The sequence below is a fragment of the Macaca fascicularis genome, chromosome 7, assembly GCF_037993035.2.
Source record: "Macaca fascicularis isolate 582-1 chromosome 7, T2T-MFA8v1.1".
In the NCBI taxonomy this organism is placed as follows: domain Eukaryota; kingdom Metazoa; phylum Chordata; class Mammalia; order Primates; family Cercopithecidae; genus Macaca; species Macaca fascicularis.
The window spans coordinates 16,692,299-16,714,521 of record NC_088381.1 but is presented as its reverse complement, the minus strand read 5'-3'; the positions used below and the strand labels follow the sequence as shown (position 1 = coordinate 16,714,521).

The 22,223-nt window shown below is 39.4% G+C and overlaps 1 protein-coding gene across 8 annotated transcripts in view; it reads right to left on the bottom strand.

The window, feature by feature from the left end:
- BUB1B (BUB1 mitotic checkpoint serine/threonine kinase B) overlaps window positions 1-22,223 on the bottom strand; it is a 62,434-nt gene that overhangs the window by 1,470 nt on the left and 38,741 nt on the right. For 4 of the 8 annotated variants that reach the window (XM_005559155.5, XM_005559157.5, XM_005559158.5 and 1 more), the window contains 13 exons: window positions 21,427-21,539; window positions 20,794-20,909; window positions 20,179-20,228; window positions 18,717-18,792; window positions 18,499-18,604; window positions 14,784-15,058; window positions 12,087-12,220; window positions 11,057-11,200; window positions 10,317-10,417; window positions 7,058-7,207; window positions 6,234-6,376; window positions 2,061-2,232; window positions 1,166-1,272 (listed from right to left, as the gene is read on the bottom strand). In XM_005559155.5, the coding sequence (XP_005559212.3) occupies window positions 1,166-1,272; window positions 2,061-2,232; window positions 6,234-6,376; window positions 7,058-7,207; window positions 10,317-10,417; window positions 11,057-11,200; window positions 12,087-12,220; window positions 14,784-15,058; window positions 18,499-18,604; window positions 18,717-18,792; window positions 20,179-20,228; window positions 20,794-20,909; window positions 21,427-21,539 (1,687 nt within the window). The remainder of the gene's footprint in view (window positions 1-1,165; window positions 1,273-2,060; window positions 2,233-6,233; window positions 6,377-7,057; window positions 7,208-10,316; window positions 10,418-11,056; window positions 11,201-12,086; window positions 12,221-14,783; window positions 15,059-18,498; window positions 18,605-18,716; window positions 18,793-20,178; window positions 20,229-20,793; window positions 20,910-21,426; window positions 21,540-22,223) is intronic. The other 4 variants (XM_073995501.1, XM_015452641.4, XM_015452640.4 and 1 more) reach the window with 3 other exon arrangements.

Below are 22,223 nucleotides of genomic sequence, written 5' to 3'. Positions count from 1 at the left end.
ATGGAGATCTCACTCTGTTGCCCAGGCTGGAGTGCAGTGGCACGATCTCAGCTCACTGCAACCTCTGCCTCCCGGGTTCTCAGGTTCAAGTGATTCTCGTGCCTGAGCTTCCCAAGTAGCTAAGATTACAGGGATGGGCCACCACACCCGGCTAATTTTCTTGTATTTTGAGTAGAGACGGGGTTTCACCATGTTGCCCAGGCTGCTCTCAAACTCCTGACCTCAGGTGATCTGCCTCAGCCTCCCAAAGTGCTGGGATGACAGGTGTGAGCCACCATGCTCGGCCAACTTAATAATTATGAGCAGGCTTGAGGGAGTACTAAGGTTCTGAGACCAAGCAGTGCTTATTAAGAGACCATTTACTTCTTCACCAGGAGATTCAATTATCTGGTTCGGTTCTATCCACTTATTAAATACATAATAGCCTAAAATTAGCATACAGTTTAGAAATGTAAGTCTTTTCAAGAGATGCTTATTAACTTTTGGTAATAATCGTTATTAAAAAGCAATTTAGGCCAGGCGCAGTGGCTCACATCTGTAATCCTAGCACTTTGGGAGGCTGAGGTGGGCGGCTCACGAGGTCAGGAGTTCGAGACCATCCTGGCCAACATGGTGAAACCTTATCTCTACTAAAAATACAAAAATTAGCCAGGCATGGTAGTGCACGCCTGTAATCCCAGCTACACAGGAGGCTGAGGCAGGAGAATCGCTTGAACCTGGGAGGCAGAGGTTGCAGTGAGCTGAGATTGTGCCACTGCACTCCAGCCTGGGTGACACAGCGAGACTCTACCTCAATAAATAAATAAATAAATAAATAAATAGGAATTTAAGGCTAACACCAATTGATTAGGAAATTATTCTCATGAAATGTTTATTTTCACATATCTAAACTGGGAAGCTTCCATACTATAGCTGTAGTCTGGAAGATACAGCTACATTCAGAAAGAGGTCCTGAAGTCTGAATAGTTTTGAATCTTATTTTTAATGAGCAGTTCTTTTATCCTGCACTAGATGCTCTGCTGATACTCTAATGAAAACTCGCTGAAACTACTGGAATCATGGCATTTGGGTTAAAAAAACTAAGGCTGCCAAAGCAGAGATAGCACCCAAGAGAAACAGAAAATTACAGGGACGGGCAGAGACCCTGAAATTCATCAATACTTACTCAGAAATATTTTGGCTAAGTTTCCAGAAGGACCCATCCCAGAAGACCTGTAGGTGTTCCTTGAACAAAAGTAAATGTGCTAAATCTGCTATACCAAACAGGTCTACCTGAAATCACAAAAAGCACCATCAGCTAAAATAATTCTCTGCCTCTACCATGGCAGCTTATTTCGGTAGGAAGTTGAAAGGTATTACAGTGCTTAACTAAGTTTATTTTATGACATACATTTTAGTAGACTGTTCCTCACCCTTACAGTAAAGGGAGAAGCTCTCCAAAGAAATGATCAATAGAGCCAACTCTAGGAGATCTCCTTAAGAACAAAAGATGAAATATTTGGATTATCACATTCAAATCTGTAGACCTACTGAGTTTGCATGAACTCCAACTGTGATCTAAATGGGGTCCACATGATTAGTTCAGGTTTGTGCTACATATTCAATCAGCAAATGTCTTATGTCTAGAGCTGAGTTAGAGTGAATTTCTGCATATAACGCCACCATACAAAAGACTTTACGTTTGTGCTAATGTTCTTTTTATATACATTACTTCATTTACTCCTCACAACAATTCTGATAAACACACAGCAGAGACTGTTATCCCTTTTTTACAGAGAAGATCACAGAAAATGACTTATAAAATATTACATGGGTGGTAGGCAGTAGGAATGGCCCTGGCACTTGGTTACAGTTAGTCATGTGTTTGCACGTGTATGTGTATATTCGTCAATGCTGTAACACAAAAATGTTACATTTTACTTCACTTGGTGATATTTGAAAACTAGGTCATCTATTCTGGGAGAGTCAATATCAGTAAACACCAGCTTTTATAGCTTATCCAGATAATAAAGAGATTAAGAAACGCTCTCCATATTTGCTCAGGCTTGTTTTACACTTACCTGGTAGGGAGAAGAACAGTTAGCCAGGATCTTTTGTCCTTCCAGGATCTGTACAGTCCGAAAGCCGCTGAGGGTAAAAACATCTAGCTGTACCCTAAGGTCAACACTGTAGGAAAAGTCCACTATCTTCAAAGCTTGATTGTTCTCGTTACAATCATAGGGATCGTGGATTCTGAGCCCAGATTTAAGAGAAGGAGATAATAAAAATAGGCCATGAAAGAAGCTGCATAGCTGGTCTTTAAAAAAAAAAAAAAGGTACCTTGAGTACATCTTAGCTATGCCGACAACTCCCTCCAGTGGTTAATTTTGAAAATGCACCTGTAAGACTCAAGAGTAGTGGCAGTGTCCACCCAATGCGGAAGGAATGTCACCAGTTTGGTGACACAAAGTATATTTCAGTCACCATGCATGGCCACCATTAAACATTTATCAAGCTTCCATATTATATAAAGTAAGTATGGAGGCAGAGCACAGGCTTCTTCCCTGTACTGTACACATTAACACATACAATTGCAATGATTTATACACTGACAGGAATTACGATGGAGGAAATTAAAATTTTATAGGTGTCATAGCCTTTCTTGTTTACTATTCCAGATAGGCTTTCCAGGTATTGTTCAGATTCTTCCTTCCAGACTTTAATGGAAAACAATGCAAGTCTGTTTCATAAAGTCCTACCTATATTGTAAAACACCATATTTTATCTTACTCTTATTCGTAATTCCAGTTCTTATTTACTAAAAAAAACCTTTATAATACTAATTAATTATCAATTAATTTTGTTTTCCTTGGGTTTATCTATCCTAATAACGCTATTCTCCATGGAGACATAGGAACTGTTTATAAATGAAAAGAGTGGGTTTTCATGTGCTCCTTTTGTCTCTGTTTTTCTCAATTAGTTCCCTCAAACTCCTGATATTGGTGCAATATTCCTAAATACAGGCTTTAACTACTCCAATTACATACCTCCACAGCACAGAATGATCTATGTATTTTACTTTAAAATTGACAATTGCTCCCATTTTTCCTTCGCACAAGATCCAACCTTTTTTGGCCACCATTAAACTATGCTATAATTAAAAAAAAAAAAAATATATATATATATATAGTATATATATCTATTGTTACAATCATAGGGATTGTGGATTCTGATATATAAAAAATATGTGTGTATTTTATATATATATAAAATATGTGTGTGCATGTGTGTGTTTTGTTTGGTCTCTTAGACAAGCTCTCACTGTCACTGAGGCTGGAGTACAGTGGTGTGATCTCAGCTCACTGCAGTCTCTGCCTCCTGGGTTCAAGCGATCCTCCCATCTCAGCCTCCTAAGTAGCTGGGACTACAGGTGTGTGCCACCACGCCTGGCTAATTTCTTAATTTTTTTGTAGAGATGAGGTCTCATTATATTGCCCAGGCTGGTCTTGAATGCCTAGGCTCAAGTGATCCTCTGCCTTGGTCTCCCAAGGTGCTGGCATTACAGATGTGAGACACCATGCCCAGTGTAATTGTAAAATATTTATATAAATTTGGAGGCACAGGAAAAAATGTTTCATAGATTAATAAAAAGAAGCATGCATGAAGGTGTCCTAGTCCTTTAATCAGCTACTAACTCACTGTTACTTTGGGTAGGACATTCCATTTTTTTGGATCTCATTTTCCTCACAAAAGATATGTAGAAACTAAAGTAAGCAACTAAACTAAGCAATTTCAAAAGGTTCTTTCTGGCTTTTATTTATTTTTGTAGAGATGGGGTCTTGCTATGTTGACCAGGCTGGTCTTGAACTCCTGGCCTCAAGAGATCCTCCTGCCTTTGCCTCCCAAAGTGCTGGGACTGCAGATGTGAACCACTGCATCCAGCCCTTTCTGGCTTTTGTTGTTTTGTTTTGAGATGGAGTCTTGCTCTGTCACCCAGGCTGGAGGGCAGTGGTGCCATCTCGGCTCACTGCAAGCTCCGCCTCCTGGGTTCACGCCATTCTCCTGCCTCAGCCTCCTGAGTAGCTGGGACTACAGGCACCTGCCACCACGCCTGGCTAACGTTTTGTATTTTTAGTAGAGACGGGGTTTCACCGTGTCAGCCAGGATGGTCTCGATCTCCTGACCTCATGATCTGCCCGCCTCAGCCTCCCAAAGTGCTGGGATTATAGGCATGAGCCACCGCGCCTGGCCTCTGGCTTTTTTTTTTTTGAGATGGAGTTTTGCTCTTGTTGCCCAGGCTGGAGTGCAATGGTACGATCTCGGCTCACTGCAACCTCTGCCTCCCAGGGTCAAGCAATTCTCCTGCCTCAGCCTCCCAAGTAGCTGGGATTACAGGTATGCACCACCACACCTGGCTAATTTTGTATTTTTAGTAGAGATGGGGTTTCTCCATGTTGTTCAGGCTGGTCTGATCTCAGGTGATCTGCCCACCTCGGCCTCCAAAAGTGCTGGGATTACAGGCATGAGCCACTGTGCTCGGCCCCTTTCTAGCTTTAAATTCCTTATCAATCTATGTGAAATTTCTGATTAAATTTGATAAGCAGTGACAAAGTAAAAAGCAATGCCTCTTTAATACTATGTGCCTTCCTAGAGCCTCTGGTGGCTGAGAGAAGGGTTATCGTACTCCATAGACCACAGATGCCTAATTCTAAAAGGCTTAGAAAATACCTCTGCTTCCAATTTCCGTAGCCCTGGGAATTTCAGCACTGTCATTTTAATGTTGTTAAGTAGAGTGAAAATATACCAGGGGTTCTCATATTTGGAAATTTTGGGGGATTTTTGGTGGTCACAACGGCTTAGGGGATTGTTACTTGCACTTAATTGGGTGGGTGGGGGGAATAGGAATATGAAACATCCTGCATTGCTTAGAACACACCTGCACAAAGAATTGTCTCATCCAAAATATCTATGGTGCCCTGGATGAGAAATGCTGCTACATTATGTCTGGGAAAGACTTTGACTCTGCTATCTCAGGGGAGAAGGTGGGATTCTCTAGTTCTTTTGGTTACAATCATGGGAACACATTGAGGGTTCTTTTAATTTCCATGTTAACTGTAATTTAGAGTCTAATTCAATCTCTTCTTATAGATTAAGTAGTCAGAAGAAATGTAAAGAATAAGTCCAGCTATTAGTATATACCAGTGGCCTCAGAAACAAAGTTAACACCTCATCCAAGACATCTGCTTGGGCAGACAAAGCATCTTTAAACCAGGTTGCTTTTACTCAAACACTATAACACCAATGATCACTAAAAGAACGTAGCAGTCCTCTAGTCCTTTTCACAAAGCAAAAATGTTGGACTGTTTTTGCCTAATTAATGCCTGAATGTGATCTATATTTTCTCAGTTCTTAGTATTCATTTATCCTGCTCTGTGCTCACTCCTTGAACCTGATGGACACACTGGGTTTAATTTGAACACTAAGCCCCATTCCTTGGCATAGTTTGTATTTGAACTCTGGTTTTACCCACTTCTCTTGGCTAACACGTCAGTCAGGCCTGATTTAAGCTTTGGTCTATGAAACTGAGCAGTGCCTTGATTTTGCTGGCATCCTCGCTAGATTGGCACGGGTCCCACTCAAAGAATGACTAAACAATCCACTTTATATTCCTCAAAATATTCATATTTTATATCTTGTCTTGATGTATATCATCACAATACTCAGTGATTAATTATTTTATCTGATTTAGTCTATTTCCTCAATGTGTTTATTTCTTTGAATTATTTCAAATTATTCTCAATGATTTTTTACTTTTAGGTAAATATTCTCTTAACATAATGTGTTCCTCCATATGGCATTTATCAAAATGCTTTAAAAACTGGCAACTTGGCCGGGTGCAGTGGCTCACGCCTATAATCCCAGTACTTCGGGAGGCTGAGGTGGGCAGATCACTTGAGGTCAGGAGTTTGAGACCAGCCTGGGCAACATGGCAAAACCTCATCTCTACCGAAAAATACAAAAACTTAGCCGCGCGTGGTGGTGCGCGCCTGTGGTCCCAGCTACTAGCAAGGTTAAGATGGGAGAATCGTTTGAACCTGGGAGGCGGAGGCTGCAGTGAGCCGAGATCATGCCACTGTACTCCAACCTAGGTGACAGAGTGAGACCCTCGCCTCCAAAAAGAAAAAAAAAAAAAGTGGCAACTATCCATGTTTTAAGAGAAAGCTGATAGAATTATAACAATGAAAAGGACCAACCTGTTTCTGAGAATCAGACTCCTTGGACTCAAGTCACCATGGACTATTTCTGCTTTGTGAAGCTTCTCCACTATTGTCAAAAGGTTATAAATAATCAACACTGCTATTTCATGGGTAATATATTCACTGTGTTGGAGAAGATCCTGGAAATTGAAGGACAGAAAACTCACTATTTCTCAAGTTTGGCAGATTGTAGTTATACTCAATACCTTGGTCACTGATGGTTTGTAGTCTTCCTTGTTCTCTACTGGAACACAGGCACCTCTGTAGACTGAGTCTATGTCCCAGTTTTAATAATACTGCAATCTCCCATAAGATTGTTTGTAAGGATTTAATGACATAATGATGAATGGCATCAAGAGTGAGCTGGCCCAAAATAGGTACTTAATAAATGTTTTAAAATACCCTCATTCCAACTGTTTTTGAGAATTTATATTATCATCAAAATCTGTAGCAAACCTTCTTAAGAAGAAACCAAAGAGTAAAATGACATATTGTGTCTGGGTTTAAAAAATTATCCAGTGGGGGTAGCATACCTAAAACAAGAGTGGCCATGAGCTAAGATTATCATAGATGACTAGTTCATGGGAGTTCATTGTACAATTCTACTTTTATTTATGCTTGACAACTGACCAAAAAAAGTTAAAAGAATACCAAAGAGATCTTTGGTCAAAATAACTTGAGAAAATGATCAATGCTTTTAACTTATAATTGAATTGGTCTATTTCTAGAAGATTGATAGGTTTTTTACTAAATTCCTATGAGAAATGGAGCACAAATCTCTCTACTGGAGGACTTTAAATTATATTTTTAGTATTACAAACCTGAAGGGTGAAGCAGTTTATATATTGGTGCCAAACAATACAGCCATCTTGATATTGATAACAGCTGCACAAATGATCAAAGGCCTCATTTAAACGTTCCTTTAACTTGAGGTTGATATAAAAGTCCCATGGGACAGGTTGAGAAGATACCTGTAAGATATTGTATTTTAAAAATTAAATTCAATTAAGTATATGGTTATGGCTGGCAGGTTGAAACACATTCCTTCCAGCCCTTCTGATAGAGAAATAATAAAGAGATATTTTTAAAGGCATAAATCTACTATAAAAGACACAATAGCAACAAATTCTGGAAAGAGAATAAGTTGGAAAGAGAAGAGGAGGTAACAATCCAGTTAGAATAAAAACTGATTTTGGCAGAGGAGAAAGCTGAGCTACATTTACACTACAAGGCTATTTCCCTATAGTATATAACCGCCAGCACCAATTACCCATGGAAGTGACGCTGAGGGTGGAGCTAAGACAGGAGTGACTGAATCCCATTTAAGAGGAAGGTAGGCCTAGTGTAGTGGCTCATGCCTGTAATTCCAGCACTCTGTGGCCGAGGTATGTGGATCACCTGACATCAGGAGTTCAAGACCAGCCTGACCAACATGATGAAACCCTGTCTCTACTAAAAATACAAAAAATTAGCTGGGTTTTTGGTGGCGGGTGCCTCTAATCCCAGCTACGCGGGAGGCTGAGGCAGGAGAATTGCTTGACCCTGGGAGGCAGAGGCTGCAGTGAGCCAAGATCGTGCCATTGAACTCCAGTCTGGGTGACAAGAGCAAAAGTGCGTCTCAAAAAAAAGAGGAAGGTAGACCCCAGCTTCCCTCCTCTGCTCCAATAGCCCAGCCCAGCAACTACCTCTCCGCTATTCTCGAAGACCAGAAGTTTATTACCTAGTGAGTATAAAACAGAAGGGCGGCCGGGCGCGGTGGCTCAAGCCTGTAATCCCAGCACTTTGGGAGGCCGAGACGGGCGGATCACGAGGTCAGGAGATTGAGACCATCCTGGCTAACACGGTGAAACCCCGTCTCTACTAAAAAATACAAAAAACTAGCCGGGCAAGGTGGTGGGCGCCTGTAGTCCCAGTTATTCGGGAGGCTGAGAAAGGAGAATGGCGTAAACCCGGGAGGCGGAGCTTGCAGTGAGCTGAGATCCGGCCACTGCACTCCAGCCTGGGCGACAGAGCGAGACTCCGTCTCAAAAAAAAACAAAAAACACAAAACAAAAAACAAAAAAAACAGAAGGGCTCTGGACTACAGAGCACTAGGCACCACTGAGGGGCATAGAAATAACATGGAAAACAGGGAAAAGTGTATATATCGGATGTTATATATGCAGCGGTTAAGATGTTAAGATGTACCTCCCTGCCCTTCCATTCTTCAGACCAATTTCCTTACTCAGCTTTCAGAAAGCTAGAAGCCAGGCTTATATGCTCCAGGCAGAAAATCAGAAGTCTCCTCTGAGGGAGAAGACTTCTCTGATCAGCTCAAGAGAAAAGATCTAAAGATTGGAGGGTTTTCCAATGCCGGGCGCGGTGGCTCAAGCCTGTAATCCCAGCACTTTGGGAGGCCGAGACGGGCGGATCACGAGGTCAGGAGATCGAGACCATCCTGGCTAACACGGTGAAACCCCGTCTCTACTAAAAATACAAAAAAAACTAGCCGGGCGCGGTGGCGGGTGCCTGTAGTCCCAGCTACTCGGGAGGCTGAGGCAGGAGAATGGCGTGAACCCGGGAGGCGGAGCTTGCAGTGAGCTGAGATCCGGCCACTGCACTCCAGCCTGGGCGGCAGAGCGAGACTCCTTGTGGAGTCTCAAAAAAAAAAAAAAAAAAAAAAAAAAAAAAAAAAAGATTGGAGGGTTTTCCAATAAAATGGCCAAGCTAGATCATTCTACCTTGAGGTCCACAGCTGTCAAGGTCTTTCCATATACACAGAGCTTTCAATTAGCTTTCAGTGTCCCATACTTAAATATGAATAGAGAGTCAGAGACTTGAAGAAAGCCTGTAGTGTGAAAGAGATCAAAACCGCCAAAAAAAAAAAAAACCAAAAAAAAAAAAAAAACCAAAAAAAAAAAACCAAAAAACAAAACAAGAAGAAACAGATGACAAAGGGAGAAAAAAATGTTAAAGTATCATTAGTATTTTCAGAAAGACAAGGAATATGGTCTTTGAAATAAAGAATAGAATGCTACAAAGAAAATTCTGAGAATAAAAAAAGCTCTTGAAAATTAAATATAGAAATAAAAACCTAGTAAAAAGATCAAAAATATTAAGCTGATAAAATACTCAGAAAGTAAAAAGAGAAAACATAGGAGAAAAAAAGTTAAATTTTTAGAGGTTCTGTCCAAAAGATGCCATATGTACCTCTAATAAAAGGAATTAGAGAATAAGAGAACAGAGGAAACTGAGAGGAAAAAATAATTTCTCCATTGAAGAAAATTTCTCAGAACTGAGGGAACTGACAGATTGAAATGGCCATTGAGTATCTAACACATAAGTGACAACAAACTTATGAAAAGGCATGTAATTGTGACATTTCAGAATAGTGGGGACAAGAATAAGATCCTATAAGGATCCAGAAAGCGGGAAAAATAACTTCACACAAAGCTTTGAGACTCAGAATGGCAAAAAAATTCAAAAGCAAAGTTAGATGCCTGTAATCCAGTTCTTTGGGAGGTCAAGGTGGGAAGATTGATTCAATTGATTGAGTCATGAATTCAAGACCAGCCTAGGCAACACAGGGAGGCCCTCGTCTCTACAAAAAATAATTAGCTGGGAGTGGTGGCGTGCATCTACAGTCCCAGCTATTCCAGAGGCTGAGGTGGGAGGATTGCTTGAGCTCAAGAGATTGAGGCTGCAGTGAGCTGTGATCATGCCACTGCACTCCAGCCTGGATGACAGAGAGAGACCCTGTCCTTAAAAAAAAAAAAAAGAAAGAAAGAAAAGGATAAAAAGAAACTAGGTATCCAATATAAGAAAAAGGTAATGTGAATACCTAGGATGATAATAAATGGAAATTCCAAGGTGACTGTGGATGGTGATTGTGTGAAAGTTAATGTATAACTTGTACAGATTGGAGCAGGCCAGAAACTATCAGCAGAGATTTCCTCAAAAAAATGAAACTGAAAGGATACTTAATATATTTGGACATATTGAGAGAGATTATTAGAAAGATGTGATGGTACCATAAGGACAGTTATTGCTTCAATCCATATTATTTACAAAGTAACTGAAATTACAAAGAATCAGTCCCACCTTTATTATGGTTAATTCTGCAGAGTTTCTTGGTGCCACCCAGAATAACTTGTAATCTTCACATATTAGGTATTCTCGTTTAATGCAGTAATCCTCATTACCTGTTGATAAAGTTTGATTCCATTTAAAAATCACTGTGAACATATACAGCCCTCTAGCTTTTACCTCCTGGTTTAAGGAACAGAGGCACTGGTATATTTGCCAGTTAGTAGTATCTAGAATACTTTTAAAAATAATTTGTTAAAAATTGTAAGAGGAGAAGACATAATTCCTATTATTAAGACATGAAGTGGCGGGCGCGGTGGCTCAAGCCTGTAATCCCAGCACTTTGGGAGGCCGAGACGGGCGGATCACGAGGTCAGGAGATCGAGACCATCCTGGCTAACACGGTGAAACCCCGTCTCTACTAAAAAATACAAAAAACTAGCCAGGTGAGGTGGCGGGCGCCTGTAGTCCCAGCTACTCGGGAGGCTGAGGCAGGAGAATGGCGGGAACCCGGGAGGCGGAGCTTGCAGTGAGCTTGAGATCTGGCCACTGCACTCCAGCCCGGGGGACAGAGCGAGACTCCGTCTCAAAAAAAAAAAAAGACATGAAGTTACTGATGTGTCATCCTCTGTATTGCTTTTTTAAAAAATACAATCTAGGAATATTTACACTGCTCAAGCATCAAGCTTAAGTACAAATAATCACTTATTTGTATGCTGTCATACACCAGAGGACATGCGTTCAATGGTACTTACCTAATTCAATTTCCTTCTCAATTTCCAACTTAGGCATTGGTCTGTCTTCTATACACAACTCTGCAGAGGCACTTAACTCTGGTAGGGACTTCAGTAGTTGTCTGCGATACTGTGAACACCATGGTGACTGAGTAGGGTTTTCTGCTAGTGGGAGGGAAAGGTGAAAAGATATCACCAAAAAAAAAACCTAATGCTTCAACTGGATATTATAACAGAGTAGAAGAAAAAAAAAAACAAGGTTACACAGTCAGCACTGTTAATTTAACTACACTCACCTGTCTCAGGTGTTTATGAAACTGTGTTCACTTCGTACTAATCTATTCTAGAAATTTCACAAAGGCAACTTCTGTCTTTTTTTTTTTGAGACGGAGTCTCGCTCTGTCGCCCAGGCTGGAGTGCAGTGGCGCCATCTCGGCTCACTGCAAGCTCCGCCTCCCGGGTTCACGCCATTCTCCTGCCTCAACCTCCCAAGCAGCTGGGACTACAGGCGCCCGCCACCATGCCCAACTAATTTTTTGTATTTTTCGTAGAAACGGGGTTTCACTGTGTTAGCCAGGATGGTCTTGAGCTCCTGACCTCATGATCCACCCACCTCGGCCTCCCAAAGTGCTGGGATTACAGGCGTGAGCCACCGCACCCGGCGGGCAACTTCTTTAAGAAAAACACCTAGGCTAGGCATGGTGGCTCACACCTATAATCCCAGAGAGTGGGAGGCCGAGGCGGCAGGATCCTTTGAGGCCAGCCTGGGCAAAATGGCGAAACCCCGCCTCTACAAAAAAATACAAAAATTTGCTGCGCATGGTGGTGGTGCAGTTGTGGTCCCAGCTACTCGGGAGGCTGAGGTAGGAGGATCACCTGAGCCCAGTAAGTTTGAGGCTGCAGTGAGCTATGATTGTGCCACTGCACTCCATCCTGGGTGACAGAGTGAGACCCTGTCTCAAAAAAAGAAGGAAAGAAAAACATAGAGCTCAGTTTGCTGAGATAAACAAGTGTTCGCTAGGCATGGATATAGTGGTATGTATGATCCTACCTGAAGTCTCATTAGTAAGTTCTAGTTTCTCAGGAATCTGAAGACATTTGATGGAGGAGGTGCTTGCAACCGAGGCAGAAGAACCAGAGAAGCCAGAGGAGTGTGTGGCTTCACGACTGTCTTCAATAATTGGGCTAAAAGAATCACAAATAAGTTAATTCTTATAGGAACAATATATATTGGCGGCCGGGCGTGGTGGCTCACGCCTGTAATCCCAGCACTATGGGAGGCCGAGGTGGGTGGATCAGGAGGTCAGGAGATCAAGACCATCTTGGCTAACATGGTGAAACCCTATCTCTACTAAAAATACAAAAAATTAGCCGGGAGTCGTGGCAGGTGCCTGTAGTCCCAGTTACTCGGGAGGCTGAGGCAGGAGAAAGGCGTGAACCCGGGAGGCGGAGCTTGCAGTGAGCCGAGATGGCGCCACTGCACTCCAGCCTGGGCGACAGAGCAAGACTCCGTCTCAAAAAAAAAAAAAAAAAAAAAAAAAAAAAGGAGTAATATATATAAACTTTGTTATAATTTCATAAATTCTTAATGTATAATTTTTTTTTTTTTTTTTGAGACAGAGTTTTGCTCGTCACCTAGGCTGGAGTGCAACTGCACGATTTTGGCTCACTGCAACCTCTGCCTCCCAGGTTCAAGTGATTCCGTCTCAGCCTCCTGAGTAGCTGGGATTACAGGCACCTGCCACCACGCTGGGCTAATTTTTGTATTTTTAGTAGAGACAGGGTTTCACCATGTTAGTCAGGCTGGTCTTGAACTCTTGCCTTCATGTGATCCACCTGTCTCATCCTCCTAAAGTGCTGGGATTATAGGTGTGAGCCACTGCACCCAGCCTTAATCTATAAATTTTATAATTTTATGTTATACTTTTATTTTTAATACAACTTAATAAAATTTAGGTTTAAATAATTTATAATTTGTTATCAATTTATTTGATACTCATTTTTTTTTTTTTTTACTTTTCATTTTATTTTTGAGACAGGATCTCACTCTGTCACCCAAGCTAGAGTGCAGTGGTGCGATCATGGCTCACTGCAGCCTTAATTTCCTGGGCTCAAGTGATCCTCCTACCTCAGCCTCCCAAGTAGCTAAAAGGTTGTAAAACAAAAAAGCTAATTTCTGCGACTACTTGGGAGGCTGAGGTGGGAGAATCACTTGAGCCCAGGAAATGATAGCTGGGTGAGTACTACCATGCCTAGCTGATTTTTTTGATTTTTATTAGACATAAGGCGTCACTTTGTTCCCCACGCTGGTCTTAAACTCCTGGCCTCAAGGGATCCTCCCACCTTAGCCTCCCAAAGTGCTGGGATTACAGGCAAGAGCCAATGCACTCAGCAATAATCTCATTTTTCAAGTCCATTATTTCCCCAAATCAGAATCTAGGTAACCTCCTCTAAATCTGGTGAACAAGCCATGTCCAGCATACATTTCTGGATTTATGCTTTATTTACCTATAGTAAATAAAGATATTACCTATAGTAAATATCTACTCTATATTCCATAATATTGAGAAACACTGACTAACATTGACACTTTCTTCCTCTTTATCCTTTCTCTGGACTTTTTTTTCTTCAATAAGAAAAGATTAGGCAAAGAAAAGAGAAACCCAAATCATGCAGTGTGAATACATCCTAGCAAATGTGCTTAAAAGCTTGTAGGGAAAAAGTTTCAAAAAAAATGTTCTTTTGAGTAGAGCTCAAAAATTTTTTTTTTTTTTTTTTTTTTTTTTTTTTGTTGCTGTTGACCAAGCTGGTCTTCAACTCCTGGCCTCAAGTGATCTGCCCCCTCCCAAATCCCAAAGTGCTGGGATTACAGAGGTGAGCCACTGCATCCGGTCTCTCAAAATGCAGCTTTAAAAGCAAAAATTAGCAAATTAAAAAGTATTCTTAAAACTGGAATTAGTTTAAATTAGCTGACCTAAAACAAGGCTCAGACCCTGGCTGTAAGCCATTCCCTCATATCTATTCCATAGTTCATTTTCACCTCTCTATCAAAAGATACTTTTTTAAAAAGCACATCTCTAGTTGCCTATTTAAAATTCACATAAGCTGGTCGGGCGCAGAGGCTCACTCCTGTAATCCGAGCACTTTGAGAGGCCGAGGCGGGTGGATCATCTGACATCAGGAGTTTGAGACTAGCCTGGCCAACATGGTGAAACCCTGTCTCTACTAAAAATATAAAAATAAGCCAGGCATGGTGGTGCGCGCCTGCAGTCCCGGCTACTTGGGAGGCTGAGGCAGGAGAATCGCTTGAACCTAGGAGGAGGAGGTTGCAGTGAGCTAAGATAGCGCCACTGCACTCCAGCCTGGGTGACAGAGACTCCGTTTCAGTAAATAAATAAATAAATAAATAAAATTAACAAAAGCTATCCTACCACTATTTTAAACTCAATATTAAAGAAAAACTAAATGCCTCCTTTTTGACAATCATGTACACTTTGCAAAGTTTCCTCAGTGGTACAATACCCCTCTCGGACCACTTAGTTTCTTCACCATCAAAGTTTACTTTTAACCCTCACATCCAAATCAACCATTGACACTTTATCTGGGGCAGCCCTACTCTCATATAAAGCACTTAGCACAGTACCTGGCAGTTAGTAAGAACTTGATAACTGATTACTATAACTGACAAACACACACAGAATAAGAGAGTAAACAATCTGGTTTGTAAAACCTGTAAATTCCCAATCACCTCAGCTTCTTGATGCTGAGAGTCTGACTGTAGATAGTGCCACAAGCTGCCTGCTGGTCCTCAGAGGTCTTTACATCTAGATCCTCTTCCTGTAACAGTCTCTCAGGATCAGAAGGGAGATTCTTCAAGGACATTATCTCATGAAAAGGAGTGGATACAAAACGAGCTGCTCTGGCAAAGTCACAAGTGTCTTCTGGGTTAGGACAAATTGTTACATTTCTGAAGCCTGTGATAATGGCATCCTCACTCAAGGGTTCAATTTCCGTAAATTCATCCTGAAGTGAAAACCATATAAAGTTTAGCTAAACTATTTCAATACATGAAGAACTTTTTTACTGAGAGAGACACATTAGCTCAGTGACATAGGATACAGAAATAGCATATCAGAATATCTAGGCAAAGATAAAAAGGTTTTTATATCATGAACACAGTAAACTATACTTCATCCAAAAAATGTACCAGGAAGATTCTCCATATAAAGAAAAATATTGGGCAATGTTTTGTTCCTCAACAAATTTCACCTATGAACTAAAGCACAAATACTATCTTTCTTCTGGCTTTCACTTAGTAAATATTCTAATAATCTGCTATCCTCCTAGTTTTTAGGTCTTCTTCTTCTATGCTACATACCTAATTTTTATTTATTTCTTAAAGATAATTCATGTATGTCTGGTAGGATACATGCACAGTATATTCTATGCATTTAAAAAGGAGTTTTAAAACCAGGGAAAATGTAACATTCATGATACTGTGTATTGCTGTTTCTCATACTTTTTGTATTTTTTCCTTCCTATGCTATATAAAATTCTTTAAAAACATAATGGCCACACTGTGGGTCTATAAGAAATTAACCAACTTTCAGGCTATTCTGTTTTTTACTCGTTTAAAACTACTTTAAATATACATAAATCTTTAGAAACACTTTAATTTTCTTAGGATTAATTCCTAAAAGTAGAGTTATCAGGTCAAAAGGTTATAAACACTAAAGTTTATATGTATTACTTAGCTGTCCTCAGAGAAATTACACCACTTTACATATTTACCTGTAGTATACAAATAGTGCCTATTTGATTTAACCCATATGGATACTAGAGATTAATCTTCTAGATCATTACCAATTTGACATATACTTTGAATTTCTGACTGAGTAACTAAAGGTGGGCGGTACATCTGGAAGAAACAAAGTATAGTTAAAAAAAATAATAGGCCAGGTCCAGTGGCTGTAATCCCAGCACTTTGGGAGGCTGAGGTGGGTGGATCACCTGAGGTCAGGCACTCGAGACCAGCCTGGCCAACATGGCAAAACTCCGTCCCTACTAAAAATACAAAAATTAGCTGGGCGTGGTGGCAGGCGCCTGTAATCCCAGCTACTCAGAAGGCTGAGGCAGGAGAATTGCTCGAACCCAGGGGGCAGAGGCTGCAGTGAGCTGAGATCATGCCACTTCACTCCAGCCTGAGGGAAAGAGTGAAACTCAATCTCAAAAAAAAAAAAAAAAAAAAAAGATTTGGCCAGGTGTATTGGCTCACACCTGTAATCCCAACACTCTGGGAGGCAGGCTGAGGCAGGAGGATCACTTGAGCCCAGGAGTTTGAGACCAGCTTAGGCAACATGGCAAAACCGTGTCTCTCCAAAAAATAAAAAATTGGCCAGGCATGGTGGCTCACACCTGTAGTCCCACCTAATTGGGAGGCTGAGGTGGGAGGAATGCTTGAGTCCAGGAGGTAGAGGCTGCAGTGAGCTGAGATCACGCCACTGTACTCCAGCCTGGGTGACAGCCTATCTAAAAAAGAAAAAGAAAGAAAGAAATAAAAAAATATATATATATATATGTATTTATATATGTGATTAAAGTAAAATAGATGTTTATAATCTATACATTTTATGCAAATACTACTTATAGCCCTAGTAGCTTAGATATTTTAGGTACCTAGTAACAAAATTCAAGTAAAAGATTGGTTAAAAAAAAAAAGGTAGATGAAGTTGGACTCCTTTAACAAATAAGCGTATCATTGAACAGCTGAATCTAGAACCACTGCATCCAAATCCAGCCTGTTAATCATGTTCTCTGGTGGTATACTCCAAAACACAGTATGTAATCAATTACTCTTACATCACTGTCTTTTCATAGCAGTCAGTAGACTAACTGTATCAGAATTATCTGAGAAAGTATTTTTTAAATGACAAAAATACATGGTTGGACTTCTTCCCTGGAAATTCCAATGGCACATTGATGGAATGGGGCTTAAGCACTGTTAGTCACAAAAGACTCCCTAGTGTCTTCTGAGTTGATGGAAATAATTCTATATCTTGATAGGAGAAAAAATTGCATGGAAAAATTCACCCTGCTGTACAATATTTGTGCAGTTTACCGGATATAAAATATACCTCAATAGAGAAGAAACTAAAATGAAAAAGTGTTTTCAAAAAAACTTCCTCCAAATGATTCCCTAGGATGTGGAAAACGCTGCTTTAAGTCACTAAAGCTACTGCTCACATCACCCCTTAAAAGCCTTCAGATTAAACATACTCAATTCTTTTCAGTCTCATGACAAGCTTCCAGAGGCTGGTTTGAAGAGAATGATTTTTCCTCCTTAAAACTTTAATAAAATGCCAATGATAAAGGTTATTTTGACTTAAATGTCTACACAGGGTCTTTTCACCCTAAGCATTATGTCATTAGTCTACAGCGGTTAATATAGAACATTACTGAAGAAAAATGATTGGCCCACATAACTTTTGCATTGCCAGAAAAGGTATTTTATATAAAAAAGAACAAATGTCTTTTGCTATGTTGGTTAAAAAATTAAAAGTGCAAAAGGCTTTAAAATTAGTGATTTATCCTCACTTATAAAAATTGATATATAATTCATACACCATAAAATTGACCCTTTTGAAGTGTATTTCAGTGGTTTTTGGTATATTCACAAGGTTGTACAACCATCATCACTATCTAATTCCAGAATACTTTCATCACTCCAAAAAGAAACCCCATACCCATTAGCAGTCACTCTCCACCACCCTCTCCCTAATCCCCTGGAAAACTTCAATCCATACCTTTGCCTATTCTGGATATTTCATGAAAATGAGATCATATAATATGTGGTCTTTGTATCTGATTTCATTCACTCGACATAACGTTTTCAAGGTCCACCTATGTTGTGACATGTATTAGTACTTCATTCCTTTTTATAGCCAAATAATATTTCATGGTATGGATATACAACATTTTGTTTATCCATTCATCAGTTGATGGACATTTGGGGTTGTTTCCACTATCATGAGTAATACAACTATGAACATTTGTGTATAAATTTTTTGTGTGAACATGTGTTTTCAATTATTTTGAGTATATACCTAGGCACAGAACTGTGGGATCATATGGTAACTGTGTTTAACATTTTAAAGAGCTGCCAAACTGTTTTCCAAAGTTGCTACACCATTTTACATTCCCACCAGTAATGTATGTTCTAATTTCTCCACAACTTTGCCAACACTTGTTATTGTGTATAATTTTTTATTATAGCTATCCTAGTGGATATAAAGTAGTATCTCACTGTGGTTTTGATTTGCATTTCCCTGTTGAGTAATAATGCTGAGCATCTTTTCATGTGCTTAATTCAAGTCAGTGGTTTCAATTTTAACCTTAAGCTTTTGTGGATTTGAATAAACAATCCACTAGCCCGTTTACATTAACTTAAGGATACTGCTCCTTACACAAACATCTGGAGACACATCTTCATTTGAGGTGATGCTTTCTGAGGTTTTGAGAACTGCAAGGGGTCTTCGTTGAGTTAAAACTCGTGGGGGATCTGCAGGAGGACTGGAAAAAGACATACCTCACTTAGCAATTTTTTTCATAACAGTAGCCCCTAATTTATCCTCACTTATAATAACAGAAAATTCTTAAGTTAAAAACAAACAAACAAACAAACCTTTTATTCTTCTTTTCTGAAAGAAGAAACTCATCAAAAATGGAGAAAGGTATACTGGGACCTAGAGAAAGAGAGACTAGATACATACTCTAGGAGTAAATGCTTTACTCTTCAAGACAACCAGATAAATTAATCAATATTTTGTATTGTTTGAAAGCAGCAAGGCAATGTTTTTTTAATAACAAAAAACTTCAAACATATAAAAGGTCATTAAACAATTTAATAATTACCTAAACATAGATGATCATGTTCCGTTTAGATTCCCTACCACTGTCACTACTCCCCAAACCCAATCCAACAGGATTATTTTAAACCAAATTCCAGACATGTCATTTTATCTGCAAATATTTCCGTACATATTTCTAAAAGAGGCTTTTTAAAAATCCCAATCCCAAAACATGATACCTACCTATAAAATGAGCAATTTATGAATATCAAATGTCCAGTCAGAAATTTCATATTTTACCAATTAAAAAAATGTTTTGGCCGGGCACAGTGGCTCATGCCTGTAATCCCAGCACTTTGGGAGGCCAAGGTGGGCGGATCACGAGGTCAGGAGATTGAGACCATCCTGGCTAATATGATGAAACCCTGTCTCTACTAAAAATACAAAAAAAAAAAAAAAAAATCAGCCGGGCGAGGTGGCGGGTGCCTGTAGTCCCAGCCTGTCAGGAGGCTGAGGCAGGAGAATGGCATGAACCCGGGACGCAGAGCTTGCAATGAGCTGAAATCGCGCCACTGCACTCCAGCCTGGGTGACAGAGTGAGACTCAGTCTCAAAAAAATATAAATAATTTTTTTTTAAAGTTTGTTTGAATTGGGAATGCAGAGTTAAGATCCGTATACTGTGATTGTTCAAATGCCTCTTAAATCTCTTTTATTCTATAGAGTTTTGGGGGGAGTTTTTGTTCAACAAACTGGGTTGCTAGCCCCATGATGCTGGATTTTGCCAATTTCATCCCCCTGTGTTATTAACAATGTTCCTCCATGCTTTACATTTCCAATAAATTGTTGGTTAGAAACAGAGGTTTAATTAGATTTTAATGTTTTTTATTTTTATTTTTGCAAAGCCATTTCCAAGTAGATATTCATGTTTCGCCACTTTTAACATGTTCTGAAGAAAACCAATTTGAATATAAAGTAGCTTCAAATTTTTTTTTCCCTGAAAAGAAACACCTTCCTTAGTGTCTTGGCTGTTTAGTGTACAGTAACTAAAATATAAGATTTGGTGGTTAGTGTAAATTTAAAATTACAATTAAACCAAATATTTTGAAACACTGAGGAATCTTTAAAAAAAACTCTTTCAAATGTCTTTCCTATCATAAAGCATATGCCTACACTAAATTCCTAGCATCCTAGTCCCCCTCTTTCAATCCCTTTATCATAATAAAAATATTTACCATTTATTACATAATACATTTGTTATCAGCAAGTTCTTCTCAAGGTTGTCAAATACAACTCACCTTTAGAATGAGGTTGTTCCTGCCAAATGTTCTCCGCAAGTGAAGTTTCTCTGTGAAGAAACTTGTTTTAAATCATGTGCTCGATACCCACAGAAAGAACTGTTTAGTTTTTAAAAGTCCAGGAGGTTTTTCCATTAAATATAATATTTACTCTAAGATAAATTATTACTGTCAATCCAAATTCTCTTAAAGAAGATGGAACCTTTGGTTATCAAAAATGTTGCAGAAATATATTTGATAATAGATGTCAAGTTGCATTAATAGTATAAGCAGATTACAAAATGGTAAGCTGACATTTTTATAAAATAAAACAAAAATGCAACACAAAAGAAAAGACAGAACAGTGTTAATGGTAGTCATCTCTTGGTGGTAGAAATGGGTGATTTTGTTTTTTAAAAACATTTAATGTATTTGTTTCTATAAGAAACATGTTTCTTCAGTGGAAAATAGTCAATGCTCTGTCCTCCCTAATCAGAATCAAAGCTTATGTTGTGACAGAGACTTATAAAAACCATGTCTCAATACTGTAAAAGAGACTTCAAGGCACTAGAGAATCAAGGGTTGTGTCTAAATGCCCTCCTATAGGCACTGTCCCTTCCACCAATGTAATCTTACTTGGCACAAGAGTTTACTTGACAAGCAGAACTGGATAGAGTCATTCCTGGCATTTCCTGAGACTCGGAAGCAATTCGCAGTTTAGTTGTCTCCTTGGTAGGCATCGTCTCTTCTTGCTGTTTGCATTAAATAAACAAAATCAATGTCGCTTGCACCCAGAAAATACTATTTTCAAGCTCTAACATTAGCTTTACTGTACTCTTTCCCTAGACATCCACTAACAAGATAAGATGAGTATACCACAAAAGTCATTTCCAATAATTTATATTCCTACTCTAAACCGGTACTGTTGTACTCAACTGAGCAGTGCCAGGCATATACTAAATTTCTTTAGGCAATCCCATTTTAATGGAACATAGCTAGAATAAATAGCTTAAGCCAGAATTAACAACATAATGATTTGGAGTATAACTAAGAAGTCAATAAACTGCACCACTTATTTCACATGACACAAATTCTATTTGAAGTCACCTGTTAAATTACTTTCCCGCTGAACTTTCCTGCTACTAACAGCTAGGAAGCTACCAGAAACTCTAAATGGGGGTTGGGAGGATTTTAACCTTCTATATTTTTACAATGTTTAAGTTTGTTTCAATAAATTTTAGTTTTGTGTATTGAAAAAAGAAAAATTACCTGATCACCTGTTCTTTCTTGCTGAGTAGTTTGGATTTCTTTTAGCTTCTTTTCCATCTCTTCAATCTGTTTCTGCATTTCTGCTCTCTTCTCTGCACTGGTCAATAGCTCGGCTAGAAACAGTAAAGTTGCTTGAGGTATTATTCCTCATAGTAACTCATTCTGTCCAAAACTGCCTTTGGAGCTCATCTCCTCAACACATATGTTACTAATACAGATGAAAATGATTTAAGTGGAACAAGGTCCTCAACTTGTGGTCTAGGCCTCTATTCTTTTATTTATCCATTCAATAAAAAAACAGAATACCTTTGAACAACACAGGTTTCTACTAAAAGGAAAAAAATATTGAATACCTACTATGTGCCAAGCACAACTCTGAGTACTTAGGTTTCAGTGGTACATAATACAAAGTCCTTGGTTATGTGATGCTAACAATCAAATTTGGGGGAAACACACACACAAGAAAATCAGTTTAGAAAAAGAATAAAATAGATGACGTGAGAATGTGTGAATGGGTAGACAGATGGAGGTGAACCAAGGGAGGGCTACTTAAGACCAGTGATCAGGGAAGATCATTCTGATAAAGTGACATTATTAAGCTGTAACTTAAATGATAAGGGGCCAAAGTTCTGGGGTAAGATTCTAGGCTAACCAACTAGGTGGCACAAAGGCCCTAATGCAGGAAAAGACCACTGTGTCTAAGAATCCAAAGGAAGTTCAGTGTGGTTGCAGCATAGTAAGAGGGTGAATAGAAAAAGATGGGTTTGGAGAGATAGGCAAAGGCTAAGTCACATGGG